Genomic DNA, 23,973 nt, shown 5'->3' with positions numbered 1-23,973 from the left:
GGCTTCACGTTTGGATTCGCACGCAAAGTAAAGAACGTCACCTTCGGAAAGACAGAGTCACGACGCCGCGAGGTTTAGTTTGCTCGCGCAGCGCGGAAGGACGGGAGGGGACGGACGTCCCCTTCGACCTCCACGAGCGGGATCCCGCAAGAGGGGGGGCGGAGCTTCACTGTCCGAGACCGAAGAAGGCGCGTCAGGTCGGGTTCTCTGGAGTTTGATCTTTATTTATGGGGTGCGGCCGAGGCGCGAAGAGAGGAGGCCCGTCGGAGGTTTGCGGATGGAAAACGTTGACGGGGTGTCTGAACCACTCGGCCACGAGAGCACATCAAAAACACATTGCAGCGCAAATGGAAAGCAGATTTTTGTTTTGTTTTGTTTTACCATGATTAACAACTTCTCAATGTGAAATTCCGGCGAATGCGAAGCGGTGACGCACATGAAACCGACGAAACGTCGACCTTCTGAGTCCTCCGAGGGTTGTTCGCTGGTCGGAAGCTTTCTTAGGTGTTTTTTGTTGTTGTTGTTGTTGTTGCTGGTTGTCAGACTTGTCAACACCGGGTTCTACTGGGACCTCCTGAGGCGCCTTGATGGAAAACAACCGCTGCACAACCACCTGATCTGCGGCGCCGCGGCAACGGGGTTCTCCGGGCGCGACAACACGCCCGCTCAGCACGTTAAAAACAGCCGAGTTTCTCACCATCGACAACGCGATCGTAGCTCCCCCGGACCCCGGCTACTCGCCGGATTCGACTCCCGCCGACTTCTTTCTGTTCCCCGATAACTTGTCACTGACTTTGACGTGTGCTTAAGTTTTCGCTGAGGACAAAAAAACAAAAAAAAATTCCAGATGCACCAGGACAGCTGCTTACAAAAACGGGTGTAACTAAGGAACTCCAGCCTCGTATTTATGTACCAGCACATAAAAAATACATTCCACGGAGCTCATTGAAACTTCTACCTATACCGCCGTCTTCCGGCATCACCTTGAAGTCCTGTGTCTTTTGTACCACTTCTATTAAACAGCTGGCTTCCCCGTGACCTCGTCGTCGTCAGACCCCCCCTCACCCCCGCGTTGCGTGACAGGCGACAATCGCACGCTGCAGCCCCGGGCCGCTTGAAAGCAAAGCAGCGGTCAACGCTCCCCCGGACACGCCGGGACGTCCGAGCTAAGCCGCTAGCGGTGCCGAGTTAACACCAGCGCCGTTGCTCCGAACGGTGGGAGCGGCGACCTTCGACTACGGAGCGACCAGGAATTCCCTCCGCTTGACAGCTGGCTCTCGCGTGGTACGCCCTCGACTTAGCACGCGCTAAGGAAGGGAACCGCCGGCACGCTAATCTGCGCTATGTTTGCCACAAGTGTGAGCTGAGCTGTCCGCGGCATGTTTCGGGGAGGTGTCGACAGCGGCGCTGCCAGTTGTTCGATCCCGCGCACCGGGGTGGGGGTGGGGGGGTGCCGGCGAGATGAAAGGGACCGGAGGTTTCCCAGGTTGCCGCGGGCATCTTGCAGCAACTGGGTGAGTGAGTGGATGCAGGGAGGGGCGGTCGTCACGGCAGCTGCCTCGACGGTGATATCGCCGTGGGGGGTCCGCCGGCGAAGGACGCGCAAGCCACACTAATTCAGTCACATAACCCACACATGTCAGAAAAAAAAAAAAAAAAACGAGGGGTTTCAGCATAACGTCTTCGTCTTCGGAGCGCTTGAAAGCGCCCGCGCACACGAGCCGTCACCGAGTGTGAAAAGGCTTCTGCAACAGGTGACAGGCTTTACCATAATCCCTGCACCACAAGTACAAAGAAGAGATGTTTAAAATGACTGAAGGAATAACGCTGAGCAGACACTCGCTGATGATTTCCGTGATTGTTGCGCGAGTGATTTTAAAGGCCGTGTTCCAGTAGCGGAAAGGAAGGAGTCACCTGCAAAAGCTACGAACCTTCTTGAAGGAAGAAGGAAAAACACTCGATTTTCCTGCGAGACGAGAACAATTCCCGGTTCATTTTGTGGCTCAAGTGTTAATTGTTGCTTTTATTGTTTTGCAAATGATGAAACATAAGACGTTTCTGCTTCATAAAAACCAGCGAATGCTCTAATTTTTGATGTCGCTCGTGAAAGTGGAATATTTCACGTTTGGCCAGCAGATGGCAGCAGCTGCAGCTCATGAACGCTCGGCGTGTTCGTCCTCGTCCTGCTAACAGGTCGTGAAAGTGTGAATCTGTGGCGGGATTCGTGATGCTCGGACGCCTGGTACAACTCAGACGAGGCGGCGGGACACTCGCCTTTGCGGTACATGAAAAAACTTCTCACCTCTGCAGACGATGGAGTTTCTCAAGCAAAAGATTGTCTGAACGAAAATAAAATAGATCGATGTAAATGTGTGAAAATGGGTCACAACTAACAATTACTTTCACCCATCAATTTTGCATGTAAATGTCAAAAAGTGTGAATAATGTTCCTCCAACAGCCTCCAACCTAAAGACGTCTTAATTTATTGCAGTGGAAATGTAAGACTCAACATTTTAAAAAGAAAACTTTTTTTTTTAATCGAATTGAGGCATTATTGTTTTATTTCATGATTGGCTTTTTATTGTTTTAATCGATGTTTTAGAATTGAATTATTTTTGTATTGTTTTTATTTGTGTGTTTTATTTATTTATGTGCTCTGTGAAGCACCTTAGGATGCATTGTTGAACGAAAGGTGCTTTACAAATAAAAGTGACTTTAGTTAAGTAACTAAAGCTGCAAATATCCATTTGAGAAGCTGAAGCAAAGTGAATTTTGTGAAAAGAAAGAAAAAGGAGGTTTATTTTAATCTAAAGACATCTCTCAAATTTGATCTTTATTTATTATGTGCAGCTGAGATACGAAGAGAGGAGATCCATCGAAGTTTTGCAGATGGAAAACATGACAGGGTGTCTGAACCACTTAGCCACGAGAACACTCCAAAAACACATTACAGTGCAAATAGAAAGCAGATTTTAGTTTTTTACCATGATTAATGGCTTCTGAATGTGAAATTCTGGTGAGTGTGAGGTGGTGACGCACAAGAAACCGACGAATAAATCTTTACGTTGTTTTATTTCCTCGACTCGACGCATGTGACTTCGCTGGGTGCAGTCAGGAGATAAAGGGAACTTGTTCTGGCGGTCAGCGTGTCAATGAGATGTTAAATGCGAGGACAATTTGTCTTCACAAAGGACAGCGAAATAACAGGACTTGTCATATAACAGGGATTGTTACTAAGACTTAAAAAAAAAAAAAAAAAAAAGGCACGGGTCTATTCACAGAAACACAAACACAACCAACTTCATAGAGTTCTTCAGTCATTCATCTTATTCACTACACTTGTTCTTTTTCTTGTGAGACGTTGAAAAGGTTTTACATGAAAAACACCAACTTAAACTTAAATCTCACGTGTTTTCAACTCAAATCTCTTGTCTTTGTTCAACAATTTGCTCAAATTCACCTGTTATATTTCAACATCCTGTTGGTTTTATCGGCCGTTATGAAAGCCTCGATTTCGGAATTTGTCTGTCGCCATTTTGCCAGTTCGGAGCGGTTTGGAGCAGGAAGTGAGCATATCTGGACGAGCTGGGGGAGGAGCCTATCAATCAAACAGACACGCCTCCAAAAACAAGTCTTTTTGGAGCTTATTTGAAGGGACTGTTCTTATGATAACTTTTAATTCTAAACATGTTAAGAGGGCACAGACTCAATTTCAAGTCGGTCCGACAAAATCTGAAGGAGGAGTTTGTTAAAGTACAACATGTGCGAATCGCCAAAAATGGCAACTAAATTCCAAATGGCGGACTTCCTGTTGAGTTGACGTAATGGTGCAATGTAACTTTTTTGTACGTCTAGGTGTGATACACATGTCCACCGAATTTCGTGCATGTAGGTAAATGGAGCCGCCGGGGCATCTGTTTAGGGGGCGCCAGCGAGCCATTTGGCCACACCCACTCGCGACTCCACGGCAGAGACGGGTGTACCAACTTTCATGAGTTTTTAGAATATGATAAAGCCTCAAAAAATGCAGTTGTTTACGGAGAATCATAATAATCACTTGGATAACAATAGGGCTTTCGCACCATCGGTGCTCGGGCCCTAAATAACTCTAGTCCGTGGAGGTTTTTTGGAGCCAACCTCTAGTGGCACTCAGTGGCATTGCAGTTTAAGGCACTTCCACATCGGCCTCATTTTTGGGAGCCTGGAGCTATGTTCACTTTTATATCCAGTCTGTAGTTGAAACCAAATCTTCTCCAAAAAATGTTGGAGTTTCATGCCTGCAGAACTGCAGCAGAAAGGAGAAATGGGACTTTTTGTGGCGACATGGTTCCCATATTTCAGGTGACATAAAAGAATTATAGCATGCTATTTGAACATCCTGCACTCACTCCTCATCTTGAGCAGAAAAAGGTATTTTTTTTTCTTGATGTCTTTTGCAATTGGACAGCTGTTCGCTGCTCGACGCGCTGGTTACCTTCACGCAGCGGGCGGCCGACTTCCTGCCGTCGCCGCGGTCCGTGATTTTATCATGGCTCATTATCACGCCACCAGTTATTAAAGTAGAAGATGAGAAGAACCGGAGGGCCTTTTGGTCTTCAATTCCTCCAAATCTCAACTTCATTTTGCATTCCTATCATCAATCAATTCTGTACAATTTGGTCTGTATTTTTGTCAAATATTTGATGACCTTGTTACTGTCCGCCCATTGTTGAGTTTTCGGCAAAACCAGCCGACGCACTACCGCTGTAGTCTCATTGTTCCTGTGCACATGTTGAACGTACGTTCAAGACAGGTGCAGATTCTTCTGTGCATGTGTGTTGCTGTGCATGCGAGTCGTCCTGCGTGGGTGCGGCAGCCTCCAACCGGCCTCTCCGCCTCTCCTCGGTTCCATGGGAACCCGCGTGCAGCTAATCCTCCTTTTTGGTTAGCGAGGGCTTCTCCAAACAAATCATCCAGCCCTAAGACCCGCTGCTCCTCGAGCGGGGCTCCCGGCTCTCTTTGCCAAGCCTCACCAGAAAAACCTCTCCTTTTTTTTTTTTTTTTTTTTTTTTTCATATGCTACACATAAAACAGCTACCTACCGAGAGGCAAATCCCCCCCCGTCTCTGTCTCCTTTCTTCTGAGAGCGAGGGAAGGAGAAAGGAATGGGGTGTGGATAAGCCCGACCAGCAGGAGATTGTCAAGTTGAAGAACTGAGATGACCTGTTTTGGAAAGCCGGAGGAGGGGGGGAGGGGGCTGTAGAAGGGCTGCTGGTGAAGGGGTCATTGTTTGACAGCCGGCGTGGATCTGAATGCTGATGTGGATCCAGTCTTCATGTCTTATAATGATCGATGTGTTTACGGTATCGATTTCATTCCCTCCGCTGTGTCTGTTAGTTTTCAATCACCTCGGAGGGAATCAGTGTGTTTGTATTAAACTCGAGTGTCAGGGAGCGGTGACGTCACCCCGTCTGTTTGTGAACGGCCGTTACGAAGCCTCCAGTTCGGATTTTGTCCGTCGCCATCTCGATAGTTCGGAGCGGTTTGGAGCAGGAAGTGACCATATTTGGACGAGCTGGGGGGAGGAGCCAGCGGTGGATCTGACTGATCTGATTGGAAACCTGCACGATACTACGTCCCGCCCACCGATAGCTGTAACCTGACTGCACCACAAGCCTGTCAATCAAACAGACACGCCCCCCAAAACACGTCTTTTTGAAGCTCATTTTCTAATTAATGATGGGATTATTTTCAAATGGACCGCCAGAAAACGAATGAGAAGGAGTGGCTTTAGCTAAAAACACCATATTTATTTGTGGAAAAAAATGACTAACTTTGTATTTGATTTTATGAGGAGTTTATGGAAATTGGCACTTTTTGGAGCTAACCTCTAGCGACACTCTTACAGTTTAAGGAACTTCCACATAGGCCTCATTTTTTGGAGCCAGAAGCTACAAACACTTTTATATACAGTCTATGATTAAACTAAAAGCACTTGCAGTCGTAATAATAAGCAGGGATGACATTATTGTCTAGTTTTAGTCAGTTTAATTTATATTCAGGTCCAGATTAACTGTTATTTTTAACTGGTAATTTATTACATAAGAAAAACCTTGTGCACGGGTTTAAAATGATGATTTAACTGTTAACAACAACAATGTTTGAAGCCACAAAAAAACTTCTTCATCCTCATCTAATGTGACACAAATAGAGTGAATATTTAAAGTAGTAAAATTACAAAAAGGATTTAAATCAGATTAAATTGGAAAGTTCAAATGTGAGTCAGAAACCAGACATGATGGCAGGAAGTCAAGAGAGGATGAGAGACCAAAATAAAACGAGAAGCAAAGTAAACTGACAGAAAACAACAGAGAACTTGGTGCTTAACATGCGATCACTTCTGTATCTGTGGTATTGATGTTTAAAAGGCATCTTTTGTCAGTTAGATTTTGACAAGTTTTATATTTGACAAACTGCATTCACACATTTTAAATTATTTCACCTCACGTTGAGAGGGCAAAGAAGAAGGCAAAAAAGCAGAAGAAGGTTTTTTTAGAGAAGATTTACAATAATATTTATACTTTTTTCTTTACTTTTTCCACCCTTTTACCTCCTCCTTTATGACCAGGATCAGTTGTAGTTGGTAGGAGGATAAAAATCCATCTCGCATCTGACCTCAGGAAACTATATTTTGGATAACTCTTCTGTGTATTATGATTAAAAGGAAGCTTATGAAAAAATATAGACTACACATTACGTGTTAATCATATCTTAATAATTTCAATAAACAAGAGCTATTACTGTTAACACAGATGATGTGTGCATGCTTGTGCAATTACATGTATACTCAAGACTTGGATGTAAACTACAAAAGTGCAAAATGTTTATTAAAAAATGGAAATAAAATGACACAGAGACCAGTTTTGTCTTTGTTGATGCTTTAATGGCAGATTAAGTAAAATACATGATGCAAAGAAAGAAAGATAAAAACTGAATCAGCAGTTTCTCACAAAAATGTGAAGAAATTTGAGCAGAAATTGTTTTTGTATTTAATAATGACAGTAAAAGTTGAAAAGCAAAACAAATAGTGCAATAAAAAAAAAGTTTTTCTCATTCAGAGCTGAAACTTATTAGTTTGTTCATTTTAATTAACCTTTCTAATTTTGGTTTATTGTTGAATCTCTTTTTTATTTTTTTATTTGGATACAATGTAAACTGACAGCAGGACATACAGTCACATTTAGTTTCAATTACTTAATCTTTCTAATTGATCCAAATCCACATTCAAAATCACATTTTATTATCGTCCATCCATCCTACATCCTCCAGCATCCTTCCTGACTTTCCAATGACGCCCCACTTCCTGCTGTCGGAGCTTGCGGTCAGAAAGCCTACGTCAGGCGTGGGGATGTAATCCTGACACTGCAGACCACCGAGACTCGGAGCACAGTTCACGGCGTACGAATAGAAGAAGGTCCCGTGTTTGAACATGCAGCTGCCCGACACGTTTCCCTGTCGCAGGTCGATGGAACAGTGGCCGAGTTGTTGGCTGCTCAATATGTCTTGGTCGTAAACCGTGAAGTTGAGTTTGGTGTTGCTCAGTTGGATGGGTCCGAAATGGAACGTCTCCGGCCATGTGGGGTTATTGTTGTTGTCTATGGCGGCGGTGCGCATTTTCTGGTTGCCGTATTTAACCTCCACCCAGCCGTCCGTGTGAGTCAGAATGTCCCCGTACAGATCCTTGGCGTAGAGCTTGAACACCGTCAGCGTGGCGAGACCGTACGCGGCAGGGCAGCAGTTGTACTTCAAGTTGGGGTTTTCGTGGCACACGCAAGCACACGGATCCCTTTTGCTGGACCGCTGGCCGATCTTACAGCTTTCCGAACACTTCTTCAGCACGGCGTTTCTCTTGATGTAATTCTCCACCTCCTGCTTCAGTCCGGCCCGGGCGAGATGAGCGTAGGGCAGGATGGCGTGCAGCGGCTTCAGGCTGTATCGGACCACGCCGGTGGTGGTTTTCAGAGAATCTATCCAGCGCTTGTACACGACGGGGTTCGACTGACTTTTGAAGAGGATGTCAGCTCCGTCGATGTTTCCACCGGTCACCTCCGTGCTCCGCTCATTAAACATTCTGCTGAAACTGGGGATGGAGAGCTTCTTCTTCTTCGCATCACAAAACTTCTTCATCGTCCTGACGCTTTTGGGGTGAGCGAAGTCGGCCGAGGCCTCGACCAACAAGCAGTCGCTGATTTCTGTCGCCGACAGCCCTCTCAGTGTCGCCTTGCAGGTACCAATGGCGGTGACGGCCTTTATTTCTCCTCCCAGAAACACCCGTGTGATGTAATGTGTCCCGTACGTGTCAATCAAACTGCGATACTGAGACTCTGTTTTATTTGAATACGAGGGAAGGGAGTTCACGGCCGATTCGAACTCGTGACTCAGAGGAGAATTCAATGCCAGTCTGTAGCTGTGAAGGACAGGGATCGGATGGATTAGTCAGGTTTATACTTTGTGTTGATTAATAAGAAGAAGACGCACACTCACCTGTAGACGTTACAGGAGATGGAGTGTCTGAAGAAGGTGTACCGGTCGTTTTTTGACTTTTGAATAGCGAAGGAACACTCTTTGGAGCGGGAACCTCCGTAAACCGGACTGAAAGCGTCAGCCGGGACCGCAGACAGATTCAGGCCGTTTCTCCAGTCGTTGGTCACCGCTGATGTGGAAGCATTGGCAAAGGTTTCAGCAGAATTATAGACGACACTGTCGATCTTCAAGCTGCACTGTGGGAGGACTCTCCAGTCCACCACGGACACCGGGACCTTCTGCTTCTCGTTCATGTAGCTGTTCTTGTACAGCCGGCACATGCCGTTTCCGAGCTCCCAGGTTTCGGTGTCGATGACGGAGGCTCCTTTCCTCTCCATGGTGACGATGTCGAAGCCGTCTCCACCGAGATTGTAACCGGGGACGAAGTGAGCCTTCTTACACTCCTGAGGTGATCCGATGAAGGTGACGCCGGAGGGAAGACACGGGGGAGTCCACGTCCAGAACAGGACCACGAGTGTCCACAGTCCTGCCATCTGTGGGGACGGAATAAAATCGGAGACATGCATGGACACGTTCAATAAGGCCGACCTAAAACGTACTCAAACTGACCAATACTTTTAAATTACTTTGAAGAAGTTGACACAAATACTGAATACAAACCTCTGATACTTTACCTGAACTGTTAACAGCCTGTTCTGGTCCGTCTGACTTATATTGAAATTTGTATATCCTAGAGGTGGAGTCTGTCACAGTCCAACCAGTTCTGCATTTTATCATCCGCATTCACACATTTTCACTGACTTCCACCATATTAACATGAGATGTAAGACAAGATTGAAAACCCACCTCTTCAACCTTACTTTTAATGGCTTTCAGACATATCTTTATTTTATCATACTCACTTTTAAACGTTTCTGTTTATCTATTTGCTTTTCTTTATTCATTTCCTCCACACTTTAAAACCTTTTAGCATCCGTTTAGTTATTTTTACATTCTTTTAATTCCTCTTACCCATCCAGTCTCATGTTTTATTCTTCCTTCTGATTAACTATAACTTTTAATCTTTTTAATGGATTGTCCTAATTTTTATCTTCTTATCTCACTTTATTTCACCAATCTTATTGTCACTTTAGCTTTTAATCTCTCTTCTACACTTATTTTATCTCTATCGTCTTGTGTGCATTGGTCTCAAAGTGTTTTTTAAATTTTAATTTAGTACATTTTTCTGCTATACAACTGTCTGTCTTATTATTGGCCTGTCAATCATCTGTAAAGCACTTTGAATTGCACTAAAATGCACGAAAAGTGCTGTATAAATAAAATTATGATTGATTGATTGAAAATCATTCATAATGTGTCCAAAAAGGACTGGTTTAAAGCATGTGGTGCACATTTTTAAACTTTATCAACCAATCAGACTTTATTGGATAGCACTTTTTATTCAAATGAAGTGCTTTTAAAAAAAAAAAAAAAAACACAATCCCAGGTCTGTAATGAGGAAACAGCAGAGGCAAGAATTACAGTAAAATTAAATATTAAAATAAATAACCAATTTGTGCTGACTAACTGACTAACTAAAATGCATAAATAAGTAGTAAAATCAAAAAAATTCACCAAAAACTTAAATGAAATATTAAAATAGAGTAAACAACTATATAATTAAACTTCCATTACTATTTTTTTTTTTTTTAAATTGATAAGCTACAAAAAAAGATATAGCTTTTGTGGAGTTTAAAACATAATTCCTGAAGATATGCTTTCACAAATGTAGCCTTTAAATTAAATTTCTAACCATAATAGTGCCCAAAAGTTATAAAAGTGCAAGACTGGATGCCTTTAAGAATACAAAGCTCACAGTAAAATTAGTTATCTGTTTTCTATTACATTGGATTCACTTTAATTTGGTTAGACTGCTTCTTTCTAAGCAGGAAAATAAAGTCAGAACATGTTATGTTACAGTATGTGATGATTTTAGCGTAACTTTTTTTTTTTTTTTTTTAACCTGTAAAACCTCCTGTTTTTGTAATAGTGTTAGCAGTTGTCTGGCAAAAATTATTGGGGAAACAATTGTTAAATTTTGCAGAGATGACGTGTTTAATACCGTTGTCTTAAAGTCTAAACACAGGTTAGGTGAAACGTAGTAAAACAAAACTTGTAAACTGTATCAACCACCCGTTAACTGTTAAAATTATAGAGGTCAAGTGCTGATGTTGTGCACTTTCATGAACGATGACAAGCAAGAATCCAAAAGGGTCAATGAAAAAGTAATAATGATGATAATAATACTAATAATAATACTACTACTAATAATAATAATAATCAAGTTTGTGGAGCACTTTTCATTCAAAAAAATGCAGCTCAAAGTGCTTCACAGCAAGAAAATGACATGCAGTGTTTCGCATATAAAGGAACGTTAAAAAATATTGTAAAGAAATCAAAATAAACGCAAATATATTTAAAATATGACATAAAGCAATATGCATTTTAAAGGCATGGTAATTCAAAGGGCAAGAGAGCTTCACAAACATAGAAAAGCTTTTCACAGTTTGTTGAGAAGTGACTATAAATGAGCAAAAAGATGCAACAAGTGAGAGTTCACACTCGCCGTTCTCACCCGCCCTTATCACCCGCCCTCACAAGTACACCAACACTCTGTTTACGATCGCAGGGAGCGACTCGGCTTACGTGTGATACAGAAATGTGATAATGAGGCGCAACAAGCTTCATGCACAACGTGACAGAAATAACGTTAAAGTATATTCATCTGTAGACTTTAACAGTTTGCAGGATGCCAATGAGTCGTAGTCGAGAGTCCTGGTCCTGCATCCAAGTTTCAGTCTTAAGTAATATTAAGTTTTCCAAAGTTTAACATGACCTGATTTAACAGGTGTTTTTTAAGCTGAGAGTTTAAAAAAAAAAAAAAAAAGTATCTTCACCATCTGGACTTTTATTTTGTTAAATTTTTGTAAATTGAAAAATGAGTTTTTGCCACCAATCAACAGAAAATGTCAAACAAAAATGACTTCATTATAAATATATTTAGCCTACTTGAAGTAAATATGTCGTGAGGATGAGTTTTTGAATAGTTACAAAACAATAAATACAAATCAAATAGTTTATGACACTATCATCTTCTGAGAAAGTATATATTTTTCCTTGTTTTTCTCAGCGCCTGCTACTGAAGTAAACTGTTAATTTAGTATCTGATCCACCAACGCTGCACATATTAACACAATACAATGAAATGATGTATATCATATCATACATATATTCATCTACTTTAAATATTTAGTGAGTTAGGGTCATTACTTTTGAATTTTTAAATACTTATTATATTAAAAAAAAATGTTGAAGTTTATGCAACTATCATCTTGTCTTCGAAAATGAAAATTTTTCTTTAGTTTTTCTCAGCGTCTGGTATTAAAGGAAACTGTTAGTTTACTGCACATATTATTATAAAATAGTTTATAAAACAGTTTACATGTGTGCTGAAGAGTCAGGTGGAGTTTCCTGTGTTTGCCGCTCTGTTCATAGGATGCAGATGTTTGTTCACCCTCTGCTGCTGCTCCTTCTGTACTGCAGGGCAACCCCTCCATCTGTTTGAGACTGTTGCGGTTCATGTTGTTACCACACGGGGGCAGCACTTTCATGTAAAAACTGATTGTAAACGTGCGATATTCATGACAGCTGTTTTGCTTCTGCACTTTTCTGCAGCAGAAGACAAATTCACGGACTTACTGTACATTTTAGAAACATGTTTATTTCATATTTATTTATGAGGGATTCTGCAGAGACATCAGCGTCTGTTGGGGAACTGATTATATTTCAATGTAAGTGTATTAACCTTCAGCTAAACCAGGTTACTGTTTAACCTTTTTTTTTTTTGTAAGCAGTTAATAAATGCATACAAACAGCACACACACTGCAGCTGTGACTTTGTGATGGCAGGCTACCTCTGTTTACCTCCATTGTGCGTCTTTGTGGAGTGAGTCTTCTCCCTTCTGTCAAAACAGACAGTTGAAGTTTTTGAACTTGAGCTGTTTGACACGAGGGAATTGATGCATCCACCGTCTATTTATAACAGACAGCAGGTGCAGGAGGCAAAGTGATTGGTCGGGATTCTCACAGGACTCTTTGTGCTTGTGTAAACACACAACACACACACACACACACACACACACACACACACACACACACACACACACACACAGCAACATACTTGTATCAGTTCTGTGAAGAACACGCAAACACTGATCTGCAGAAATAAAAACCTTTGGGAGAGTCACACACATGCGCATGGATGCTTGAACATGTAGACAATGAAAGATTTACAGCTTGCTGCCGGCAGCCACACAAACACTCCTTTTCATTCATGCAACATTTCTAAGATGTTCTTCACAAAATTAACTTCTTCTCCCTGCAGGGTGTAAATCACATTCACACCCAGTTCCAGATCCACTGAGCAACACTTTACTCAAATCATCTACAGCACTCAACAAATTAAAACAGAATGTCCTAAAACAAGATGCTGCATGTAAACAGCTTTTCATTCAGACATGTGGACACGCCAGCAGCAGTGAAGGTTAGAGAGGTGACCTGCAGGTGGCAGCAAATTAACCCTCAACACCCACGTAAAAAAACAGATATGGGCTGTAAAATGGGTTGTGCACATTTTCTACTTGATAGTTGCTCTTAAAAAAGTCAAAGAAACCGTTCAGCTATCAAAACATTCAGCTTTTTGAGGAAAATGCTACTTTTATACAACTGTTTTATAATATTCTTAGTTTTTGAAGTATCTTATGAAATCTTTTTTCCAAAAGTAATTCATCCAAATATGTCTGATTCATTTAAGGCAGGATTCAAACCCTTGACACTGATTTTGGAAAATGGAGCATTTTTATCAATTGAGCTGAATCAGTTGAGAGTCGATACGTAATGAAGCTGCACCTGCGATCAGCCTGTTTCACTCTTTCTACCTGCGACTGTAAATGAAATGAATCCTGGAGAGAACAAACCTCCGTCTGCCTCCTCCTATGCACGACTGCAATGCTGGACTCTGTGGACTCTGTTTCTGTCTCTCTGCTAGCAGCAAGTTACGCATCAAACAAATTAAAACCCCAAACAAAACTAAATATAAATCCCCTAATAACCAAACTAATTAACACAAAAATATATATAATATAACACAAAACCTAATAATGACAAATCATCACAAAAAAACCCTCAAACTACAAATAATCAAAGAAGCAAAAATAAAACAATGAATTAAATTTTAAATAAAAAAATAAATAAACTAAAATTTGCAGTTTTCAGAGACATGTGGTCCCTACATCCTACAGAACTATCACTGCCCATTGTTTCACATATGATAACTTCTCTCTCCCACTATAACACACGTCCCGACAACATTTTTGGACAGTTTATTCTGTCCTACATGTAGAAAAAAAGACTATTTAAAAAAAAGCAGACTTCATATCATAAAAATGAACAGATTCTGATGTTGTTGCTGCAGATGCTTTATTAGCAGATTTAATTACACAGAAAACATAAAGTGTTTACATGTTATGTTCTTGAAAATTTAAAAAAAAAAAAAAAAAATTTATTTAATTTGAAAAATGAATACATGAGGAAATTGTGTTTTCTCATGACAAACACAGAAAACCAACATTGCAGAAGCGAAACAGCATAAATGAACTACTGGAAAAGAAAGCAACGTAAAGGTAACTCTGCACTGGATATCACATCACAAGCTGGTCTGACATTTCCCATCAGTGTCTCCAACGAGGACCCCGTTCCTGGTGTAGAAGACCCGGGCCAAAGAGGAACTCATGGGAGACGGAATGTAATCCTGACACTGGTTTCCACCCAGACTCGGTGCACACTCCACCGTGTACGACAGGAAGAGGGTGCCGTGATTCAACGTGCAGCTCCGGCTGAACGTCCCGCTCTGCAGTTTCACAAAACAATCCCCGAGCGGGTCGCTGTTCCATCTCGTGTCCTCATCGTAAACGCTCAGCTTCAGTTCTTCCCACATGTTCAGTGTGATGGGTCCGAACTGGAACATCTCTGACCATATGGGGTTATCGTCGTTGGGTATGATGCTGGTGCGCATTATCTGGTCGCCGTATTTAACCTCCACCGAGCCGTCCGTCTGAGTATGAACGTCCCCGTACAGATCCCTGCCGTAGAGCCCGTACACCGTCAGCGTGGCGAGACCTTTCTCGGCAGGGCAGCAGTTGGACTCAACCATCTGGTTGCCGTAGCACACGCAATCACACGGATCCCTTCTGTTGGACCGCTGGCCCATGTTACAGCTTTCCGAACACTTCTTCGACATTGCGTTTCTCTTGATGTAGTTCTCCACCTCCTGCTTCAGTCCGGCCCGGGCGGGATGAGCGTAGGACAGGATGGTGTGCAGCGGCTTCAGGCTGTATCGGACAACACCGGGGATGGTTTTCAGAGAATCTATCCAGCGGTCGTAGACGGAGGGGTCTGACTGACCTTTGAAGAGGACGTCAGCTGAGTTGAGGTTTCCTCCGGTCACGATCGTGTCCCGCTCACTGAACATGCTGCTGAAAGTTTGGCTGGAGCCCAGACTTTTCTTCTTGTTATTACAGTGTTCAAACATGGCATCGATGCTGACAGGAGATTTAAAACTAGCCGAGGCCTCGACCGAGAGACAGTCCTTGACCTCCGTCCCCGACAGCCTGCTCAGGGTCGCCATGCAGGTCTTAGCAGCGGTGATGGCATTGACTTCCCCTCCTAGACTCACCTGTGTGCTGTAATGTGTACCGTACGTATCGATCACATTGTGATATAACTGCTGGGTCCCGGACGAATAGGGAGGAAGGGAGTTCACGGCCGATCCAAACTCGGGACTTAGAGGAGGTTTTGCTGTCAGTCTGTAGCTGTGAAACACAACAATCACATAAGAACGTTTTTCACTGTAAAGAAATGAAATAACTTCTGCACTGGAGTCAAGAATTAGCACGCACGGGAGTTAAACTTTTCTTAGCCTACATTTGGATTTGATAAGAGGACAAATGTCTCACCGGTAGAACTTGCAGTGGACTGAATGGCGTAAGAATGTGTAGCGATCTTGTTTCGACTTCTGCGCAGCAAAGTTAGAAGCTCTGGAGTGGGAACCTCCGAAGCCAACGCCTCCGATTCCCGGGATGTTGAGGCCGATTTTCCAGCTATTGGTCACCGCCGAGGTCGAGTCATTGATGAGCGACTCGGCAGACTCGTAGAGCTTACTGGACACCGATAACTCGCACTGTGGGAAGATTCTCCAGTCCACCACGGACGCCGGGACCTTCTGCTTCTCGTTCATGTAGATGTTCTTGTACAGCCGGCACGTGCCGTTTCCGAGCGTCCAGGTTTCGGTGTCGATGACGTAGGCGCCTTTCCTCTCCATGGTGACGATGTCGAAGCCTTCTCCACCGAGATTGTAACCGGGGACGAATTGAGCCTTCTGACACTCCTGAGGTGATCCGATGAAGGTGACGCTGGAGGGAAGACACGGAGGAGTCCACGTCCAGAACAGGACCATGAGTGTCCACAGTGCTGCCATCTGTGGAAGAAATAAAGAACAAAAAGGAAAAATCTGAGTTAAACTTTTAGTGTACAGCTTCAATACAAATGTAAAGGCATGAAACAGTTCTTCAAGCTTTCCCGTGTCTTACGTTACCTTGAGTGTCAACAGTCAGCTCTGCTCAGTGGTTCACAAAGTCCAACATAAAATACTGTACTGATGTCCAGGAGGTGGAGTTTTGAAAGATTGTTTAATATTTCAGATTCTAACAAGTTTTAAATTTGACTCACACCACGCCCTGCAAGTGCCAGAACACAAAAAAAAACTGATGCACCAACAGGGCGTTTGCTTTTAACACGCAGCAAAGAACCCAAAATGATATGTGATAATTTACCTTAAAAAAAAAGAGAGAAACATCTGACAATTGTAATATATGAAATGTATAAATGAATAAATATACAACTACATAGCAATCCCAGTGCTAACAGAAAGGGCAGATAAACACAAGGGGAAGAAGGGTTCAAAATTGACATATTGCAGTATTACCATCTGGTACCTGAAGTATAAAAAGGTTTAAGGAAGTGTTCCTGAGCCCATGTAGTGATTTCCACAACAGAATAATGTCACAATCACTAATGTGAGGAAAGCACGGTTTCCTATTCTCTATAAGTAAATAATATGAACACCTTTAACGTTTGAGCTTCCTAATTGTTTAAAGGAAGATTTGCAGACTGATTCCACTGAACGAACCCTTAACTTGTGTTGTGTTTGGAGCAGATCCTGCTCCAGCCTCCCCGAACAGGATGCACACAAAAATAAACAGATGAATGAATTAACTCTCTTTGGAACTTAATAATGACCTGCAGCAGAATGTGATGTTTCTCAAAACGTAACGTTATTAGTGAGGTTGTTTCTGTGCACGATTTTTATTCGGAAACATAACTTTTATATTATGGATAAAAAAAAAAAATACAAAAAATCTCTCCTTTTAAATGGTTGTTCAGAAGAAATGTTGTGTAAGACAGAAAAAGATGGTGTGAGAGAAGTCACACCAACGCTTCACACTTCGCCCTTACAAGTTCACAAACATCTGTTTTTCTGTTCACGCAGAGCTGCTCTGTGAATATGGGATCTACAAATGTGTTATTCAGCTAAACATTTATAAAAAAAAAAAAAAAAAGATATACATCTGCTTTTAGAGGCGCGACTGATACTGAGAATTCATATACTCTACTTTTTCTTGTTTACCTGTGTCACCAGGTACCGCCTCCTCTCCGCCGGTGATTGGCTGCACCTGATTCAGATTTTCCATCAGGGCGGTTAAAAGGTAATAAAAGCCAGAAGCAGGAGTCAGTCACCTTCTCCCCTCAGCCCGGAGAGAATTCATTACTGTGTCAGAGTTCAGTTTGTTAGAAGCAGAACTGATCAGTTGTTCTTTTTGCTTTGTTAGTCACAATCATCGATACCTGCACAACTTCTTTTAGGATCCCTCTCTTGCAATGTATTAAAATACCTCTGGTTCTCACACACTGGCAAAATGTCTAATTTAAGCACAAAGCGTCATCTCTAAAAAAAAAAATCATATTCTGTACTTTTCTAAGAAGACTATTGATATGATATATATCTTGTGTACAGTCAATGAGACTGCTACTCTTCTGTTCCACAGATTTTAAAAGTTTATAAAAATTCTCTGGAATATTTCTGTCTTCCTCAGGATGAGGATGTGGACGCTGTGATTTCTTTTCAGCAGCAAAAAAATATTTAATTTACCTCATGTGACTAGCCTACACATACAGGTAGAGTCAGCGGGTGCCCAATGGAGGGCGCTGTTGACTTGAATAGGAGCTTACAGGATACACTGCCAGACCCTGTGTACAATTATTTGGAAAACATCATGTGAGATATGTCCACGTGCTGGCTTTAAAGTTATGATGTTTGACTCAGCAGCTAAAGAAATGCAAAAACAAGTTATTAAACTAATTATTCTTGAGCTTAGTAGTGAGGAAAAATAATGTCGTTATTAGTAAAAGAAGATTACGTTGTCAACATATATGAAAGTAATTTATTGACCCTGACCTCTCTATTTATTACAGATGACCCCTAAATACAACTGACTGCACTACTGACTGAGTGTTATCATCCTAGTTTGTTTTATATATTTTCTTCATTTAGGAACATACAGTGATTTAACAGACATCCTCTTTGATAACAGCACTAGAAGCCCTTAAACACGGAGCAGAAATAGTGACTTTGAAAATAAATAACAGTGACTCGTCATCTTGATGTGTAATAAAACATCCTGTCTCACTCAGTAGTTTCTGTCTGTTTGTGCTGTAAGGCTACAAAACATTTTAACTGAAAACTCGACAAAAATAATCTGCACACTGCATGACTACGAACTCGGCATCATAAGAAGCGTCTTTTTTGTTGTTATAGTAAACTGTTTCTGTGACCTTTCAGAATAAAAGGACTAAGAACATATTTTCATTGTTTGCACTGGATCGTCAAAACATTTCCCTGTTTTCCAAACCGCATGAACCTCCACGTCACATGATCTGTCTTTGTTCCGTTTTCATCGTCTCACTTAATTCACACTGCGTCTCCTGTGGTCCTTTACCTGGAAGAGGAAGCTTCATTTTTGGAGTAAAAGTATTTCAATTATCTCATATTATTAACTCCTGTGTGTTTCAATAACACCAAAGCCACTGTTGTTAGTTATAATTATAGCTCGACATTTTGAGGGCAGTTCCTCGTAAAGAAGCGACACACAAAAATCAGATGACGTAAGCACACGTTTGGTTATTATTCAAGTATTGTTATTTTATTTTATACCTTCAGCTCAAACAAAAGAGAAATCTTGCGCATTACATTTAAACAGGTCTTGTAGGTATTTAAACAGGTCGAAACTCTTTTAAGTCCAATGATTGCACCAGTGCGTGCACATGTTTGGCTATTTAACTACATTATTATTGTTGAGGTGCATGTTAATCTGAAAACTCTGCACTGTGTTACCCGTTAATATACATAAAAATGAATCTCTCAACCTCGTGATATGAATAAATCACTAATAGTCGATCATTTTATGCATTTTCTTTCTTTTAAATTTTTTTTTTTAAATGTTCCTTTATATCTGTTTTTATGTGAAACGCTGCATGTAGTTTTCTTGCCGTAAAGCACTTTGAGCTGCATTTCTTGTATGAAATGTGCTTCACAAATACAGTTTATTGTTATCATTTTTATTCATATTAGAATGCACTTTCCAGATGCAGATTGTTGTATAATTTTTTAACAATCAGATATTCTTATTTGTGACAGCTTTAAATAGATGTGTAACACATTATGATATATATATTTTGTATGAATATATGTGTAGTTAAATGCATTTTGTTGGTTTTGTCTGTATTTTTTTTAGACCAGTTAGCGACCTTTTGTCTTTTCCTGTTGATCCGTATCAAGAAATCTAACTGTCCTCTGTCGTGAGGTTCCATAGATTCATTGTGTGTAAAAATAACAAAAGATATTGAAGTGACATAGAAAACTTCCTGTGCAGGAACCATGCTGTCTCTCGGTGCTGCAGGTTTGCAGATGCATGCAAATGTAATGACTAATGTGTGCCGTTATCTCACATCATGTTTTTTTTTTGTTTTTTGTTTTTACAGTTTGTAATATGTAAATTAGCTTCATACTGGATTAATTATAGACTTCTAGACACGTAAAAGGGTGCAGGTCTCACCTTTAACAAGAGAACCATAACAACCCACATGAACCAGTGTTTTTCTATTGAGCTTTACTCACCGGATGTGTTTCACACCTCGTCTCAAATGGTTGAGCTCTTTTTCTTTAAATAGAGAATCATCATTTTCCCAGTAGACAAAGGCTGCTTAAATAAAATAAGGACTACAAAATTGAATTCATCACTGTTGCATCGCGAAGCTGTAATTTCTTTTCAGCAGCAAAAAAAAAAAAAAAAAAATTCACGTTTAAAAATAGACAATAAGATGATTTAAGGCCTATTTTTGGTGATCGTCAAAACAAAATCCTATGTTATATAAACAATATAATAGCTTTTAATATTTCCCTCGATTAAAACAGCTGTCGCAATATCCACATTACTGCTTTGGATGAACATCTTGAAGTCAAGATACAACATTCAACAGCAGTAATGTGTACACACACAAAATACAACACACAGTAAACACTTAAAACTATACGATTCGTCTACAGTATAATATAAATATTTTTTATTCTCAAACTGGATATTGTGTATTTTGCCAGTAAAGAGGTTGTGAACACAGCTGCAGTTTCCTTCCACTGCATTTTGTTCATGGTGAGTTCACCACCTCCTGCTGCTGCTGTTTACTGCAGCTGTAACCGGCGCCAGACCTAGTGGTATCTGGACCGGTAACATGTGATACACAGGCTAAACAGCGCTGTGGATCAATGAAGAGACATACGATGACGTAACGTCTTCATCAAGCCAGCGCCATTTTATTCTGACTCTATATCAAAATATTTTCCCGTACTACACTCTTACATAACTATTCAAAACAATAGGAAAATTAAATTTGTTCTGTTACCCAACTTAAATTTATGACTATTGCAAATACCACATTCACAATAAACTCACTCAGTTGGCAAAAAGCACAACATGGCGGGCGGTGGCGGCAACTGCCGAACAGCAATATAAAAACAACTCGAAACAACATTTTATGGTGAAACTCATTTCTAAACACTGAAAAGCTGTGACATTTTAAGTAACATGAATATACGTATATGCATATGAAGTCATTTCTCAAAGATACACAGAATTACATTCACAACCCTGCTTTACTACATGTAACAGGCTAACTAGCATCTGAACCGCGGCAATTACTCTCGGCAAATTCATTCGGTTTAACTCAGTATTTCTCAAACTGTGCTGCGCGCCCCTGCAGTGGGGCGCAGTGGTATTACAGGGGGAAAGGCAGAATTTTTTTTATTTCAAGAACTTTATTGAGAACTTCACATATTACAAAAGTACAAAGTACACGGACATAAAACTAAATCATTGATTTAATTTTAATTTTAAATTTTTGCCGGTACTTTCGTGTAAATGTTTAAATTACGCCGTTAACAGGTTACGTTTGCGCACGCGCGACGGCCAAGATCCTTGGCGACTCACGTGTAGCTTAGTGTGCACGTCCGACTCTACCCGGAGGCTGAGGTTTACAGCTCAAACACGGAGTGAGTTCTGGCTCGGTGTGGAGAGGGACCATCCACTCATCGGACAGAGGGCTGTGGGCATTCTGCTTCCCTTCGCCACATCCTACCTCTGTGAGATCGGCTCTTCTGCTGTTGCGTCTCCAAACAAAATACAGATCTAAGCTCAACATTGAGCCTGATTTGAGAGCGGCCGTATCAAGTCTGCAACCCCGTTTTAAAGAGATTTGTATTGGAAAGCAGGCTCATTGCAGCCACGAATACCGATAAAACTTGATGGCTCACACATATCTGCGCTAATTTTGTTTTGTTTTTGCACGGGTTGCACGTTATTGTTGTGAATGGCATGTTCTCCAGGCAAATAAGTAGCCAATCCTGGAGTCATACGTCGTATGGGACCCAAGATCTGCGCTAAAATAGAGTTAATCGCTCTGCCTCATCTTTCAGCTAAATAATCTCTGGCTCCTTACAAAATGCAGTGAAAACTCAGTAATACTCTTTATTGTGAATTATTTGAATTTGTTTTGTTTAGTTTTTACAGGTTGCACTTTATTGTTACTATCTTGAAAAGATATTCAGTGCAAAAAAGGTTTATTGCAGCCACAATAAGCACTTTTTTTTTTGCCAAATATTAGTTCTTTTTTGCACAGATAGAACTTTATTTGCATTGTTCTAACAAAGTGATTGCACATTTTATTTGTTTTTGTCAGATGGAGCAATCTGGTTTACTTGAAAGTGATTGCAATTTTATTTATTCTATTATTTGAAAAAGCACAGATGGAGGAGTCACAAAATGTTTTTATTTCAATAAAAATTCAACATGGACCATTTTGTTCAAATTTTGTTGGGGCTGTGGGGCATGAACATTTTTCTTCCTCCAAAATGGGGCGTGACAAAAAAAAGTTTGACAACCACTCAGACATCACATGTCTGTCACAGTCATCTCAAAACACAGCAAAGTAGTTCCTGAATTATTCACCTTTGTGCGACAGTAAACTAAAGAGTTTTAAACACATTTTACACTACATGTGTATCAATGAAGAGACGTATGAGCCAGCGCCATTTTATTCTGACTCGCGCCACGTGTTGGGCTTGAAGGGAAACTACAGTCTCTCAGTCTGATCCACAGAAACGCGAAAGCGCCATCTACTGACCTGGTGGAGTAAGTCCACGATGAGTTCAACTCCACTCGGTTAGCGTGGTTCTTCACAGTGGTATCTCCAAAAAATAAGAGGGGTGTCTGTTTCATAATACAAACTTTACTATAGCGTTTTCAACCTGTTACACAGCCAGCCTCCCATCTCTACTTCAACACTGTGGGACCTCTGAAAAGCTGCAAGTTATACTGTGACCACAGGACGGCGCACACAGGGACCCATGACAGGAAATGTGAATATTTTCATGAAAAGAACATTTTTTTATTCAAGGCAATCTTTGAGTTTACAAATCAGAAAACCTCTGTGTCTAAAATTACTAGATTATTATTAATAATTTATGTTTATCATTTTTGGAAGACTCAGGCACTTAATTGACGGGGTTGCAATTAATACTGTTTACAATGTGAGATTTTTTTATTTAATTTTTTTTTTTTTACCTTTTTGTCCAAAATAAATAATTAAACATAACTCAGATTTGTAAAATGGCTGAAATGATTTTTCTGTCGGTTTCCATCTGAGCTGTTATTCAACTCGTGTGTGTGTTTTTTGTGTGTGCCTGTGTTTTTGTGTGTGTGTGTGTTTGTCTGTCTTTGAGGAGTGAATCTTCTCCCATCTGTCAAATACACCAGTTTTTTGAAGTTGAGCTGTGCGACTCGAGGGAGCTGATGTATCACGGTCTATTTATAACACACACACACAGCGCAGGTGTGCCGTTACACAAAAGTGACTAGATCCTCCGAGGACTCTCTGCGATTGTGTAAATATGTGCACACGCATGGTGAACCTCTTCTCCTGTGAAAACATGCATGCACACACAAACTACTGTAAATCTTTCTACAGTGCACGCACACAAGGACACAGGCCTTCCCGTAAAGGCACACAATCACGGCAATAAAAGGTTTACAGCCTCACTTCTCTTCACACAACTCAAACACGTCCAGGTGTTGTCAATTGAAAGGAGATGTTGGCTTCTCTTTCCCTCACAAACAGATCTACTCAGGTGATCAGGGCTCAACAAATCTTCTCCTCTAACATCAATACACCACACACAACTTCACACAGACGGGCCTGTCGTTTATTACCGGTGCCTCCAAAAAACGGAACAGCGTTTCATGAGAACTAAGAGTGGGAGGAAGTATAGCGTTTGTTTGCATTTTGCTTTTTTTTTTTTTTTTATTGTGGTCATTTGCACCTACCTAGCTCTGTGGAGACTGAAAGTGCACGGCTGCAACCTTTGAGAGGAAGTAGGCGAGGTCTGCAGCGCTTCACACATTCCAAGAGATGTTTTTTTTTTCACTTTGCATGTGAAATGATGAAGCGGTGCAGAGCGGACGGCAGAAAGAGGAGCTTATGTTTCAAGGAATTTAGGGGGATTTTCTTTTTTTAAGATTTGTTTTCTATGAACTCTGCTGGAGAAGACTCGGTGGATGTTTGGGGATTTCAACTTGTCGGTTGAGCTTTTAAAACCACAAGACTTTTAAAATAAATCTAGAGGAACTGAGACTGAGACATTGTTGGATACACCTATTTTGTCTCTTGGATCCCCTCAGACTGTGACG

The 23,973-nt window shown here is 41.2% G+C and overlaps 2 protein-coding genes across 2 annotated transcripts; both read right to left on the bottom strand.

Moving 5' to 3' along the window:
- Positions 1–7,016: 7,016 nt before the first annotated feature.
- Positions 7,017–9,057, bottom strand: LOC138209209 (perforin-1-like). Its single transcript, XM_069167624.1, has 2 exons — positions 8,525–9,057; positions 7,017–8,447 (listed from the first exon to the last, which is right to left on the bottom strand). Exons 1-2 carry the CDS (start codon positions 9,055–9,057, stop codon positions 7,271–7,273), a joined length of 1,710 nt encoding a protein of 569 aa, XP_069023725.1. The 3' UTR covers positions 7,017–7,270.
- Positions 9,058–14,084: 5,027 nt separating this feature from the next.
- On the bottom strand, positions 14,085–16,097 carry LOC138209311 (perforin-1-like). Its single transcript, XM_069167797.1, has 2 exons — positions 15,577–16,097; positions 14,085–15,432 (listed from the first exon to the last, which is right to left on the bottom strand). The coding sequence occupies exons 1-2, from the start codon at positions 16,095–16,097 to the stop codon at positions 14,268–14,270; spliced, it is 1,686 nt and encodes a 561-aa protein (XP_069023898.1). The 3' UTR covers positions 14,085–14,267.
- Positions 16,098–23,973: the final 7,876 nt, after the last annotated feature.

The sequence above is a fragment of the Embiotoca jacksoni genome, unplaced genomic scaffold, assembly GCF_022577435.1.
Source record: "Embiotoca jacksoni isolate LCO1_2020_lvr unplaced genomic scaffold, fEmbJac1.0.p SCAF_4, whole genome shotgun sequence".
Classification (NCBI taxonomy): Eukaryota; Metazoa; Chordata; class Actinopteri; family Embiotocidae; genus Embiotoca; species Embiotoca jacksoni.
The sequence above is the reverse complement of the archived record's forward strand: the minus strand, read 5'-3'. Positions and strand labels throughout refer to the sequence as shown.

What these genes read in the sequence shown, in the direction of transcription:
- LOC138209209 (XM_069167624.1), bottom strand. Translation starts at nt 9,057, where the DNA reads ATGGCAGGACTGTGGACACTCGTGGTCCTGTTCTGGACGTGGACTCCC. An exon ending in ATCTCCTGTAACGTCTACAG is followed by an intron (nt 8,448 to 8,524) that starts GTGAGTGTGCGT and finishes TGTCCTTCACAG; the next exon opens with CTACAGACTGGCATTGAATT.
- LOC138209311 (XM_069167797.1), bottom strand. Translation starts at nt 16,097, where the DNA reads ATGGCAGCACTGTGGACACTCATGGTCCTGTTCTGGACGTGGACTCCT. An exon ending in GTCCACTGCAAGTTCTACCG is followed by an intron (nt 15,433 to 15,576) that starts GTGAGACATTTG and finishes TGTGTTTCACAG; the next exon opens with CTACAGACTGACAGCAAAAC.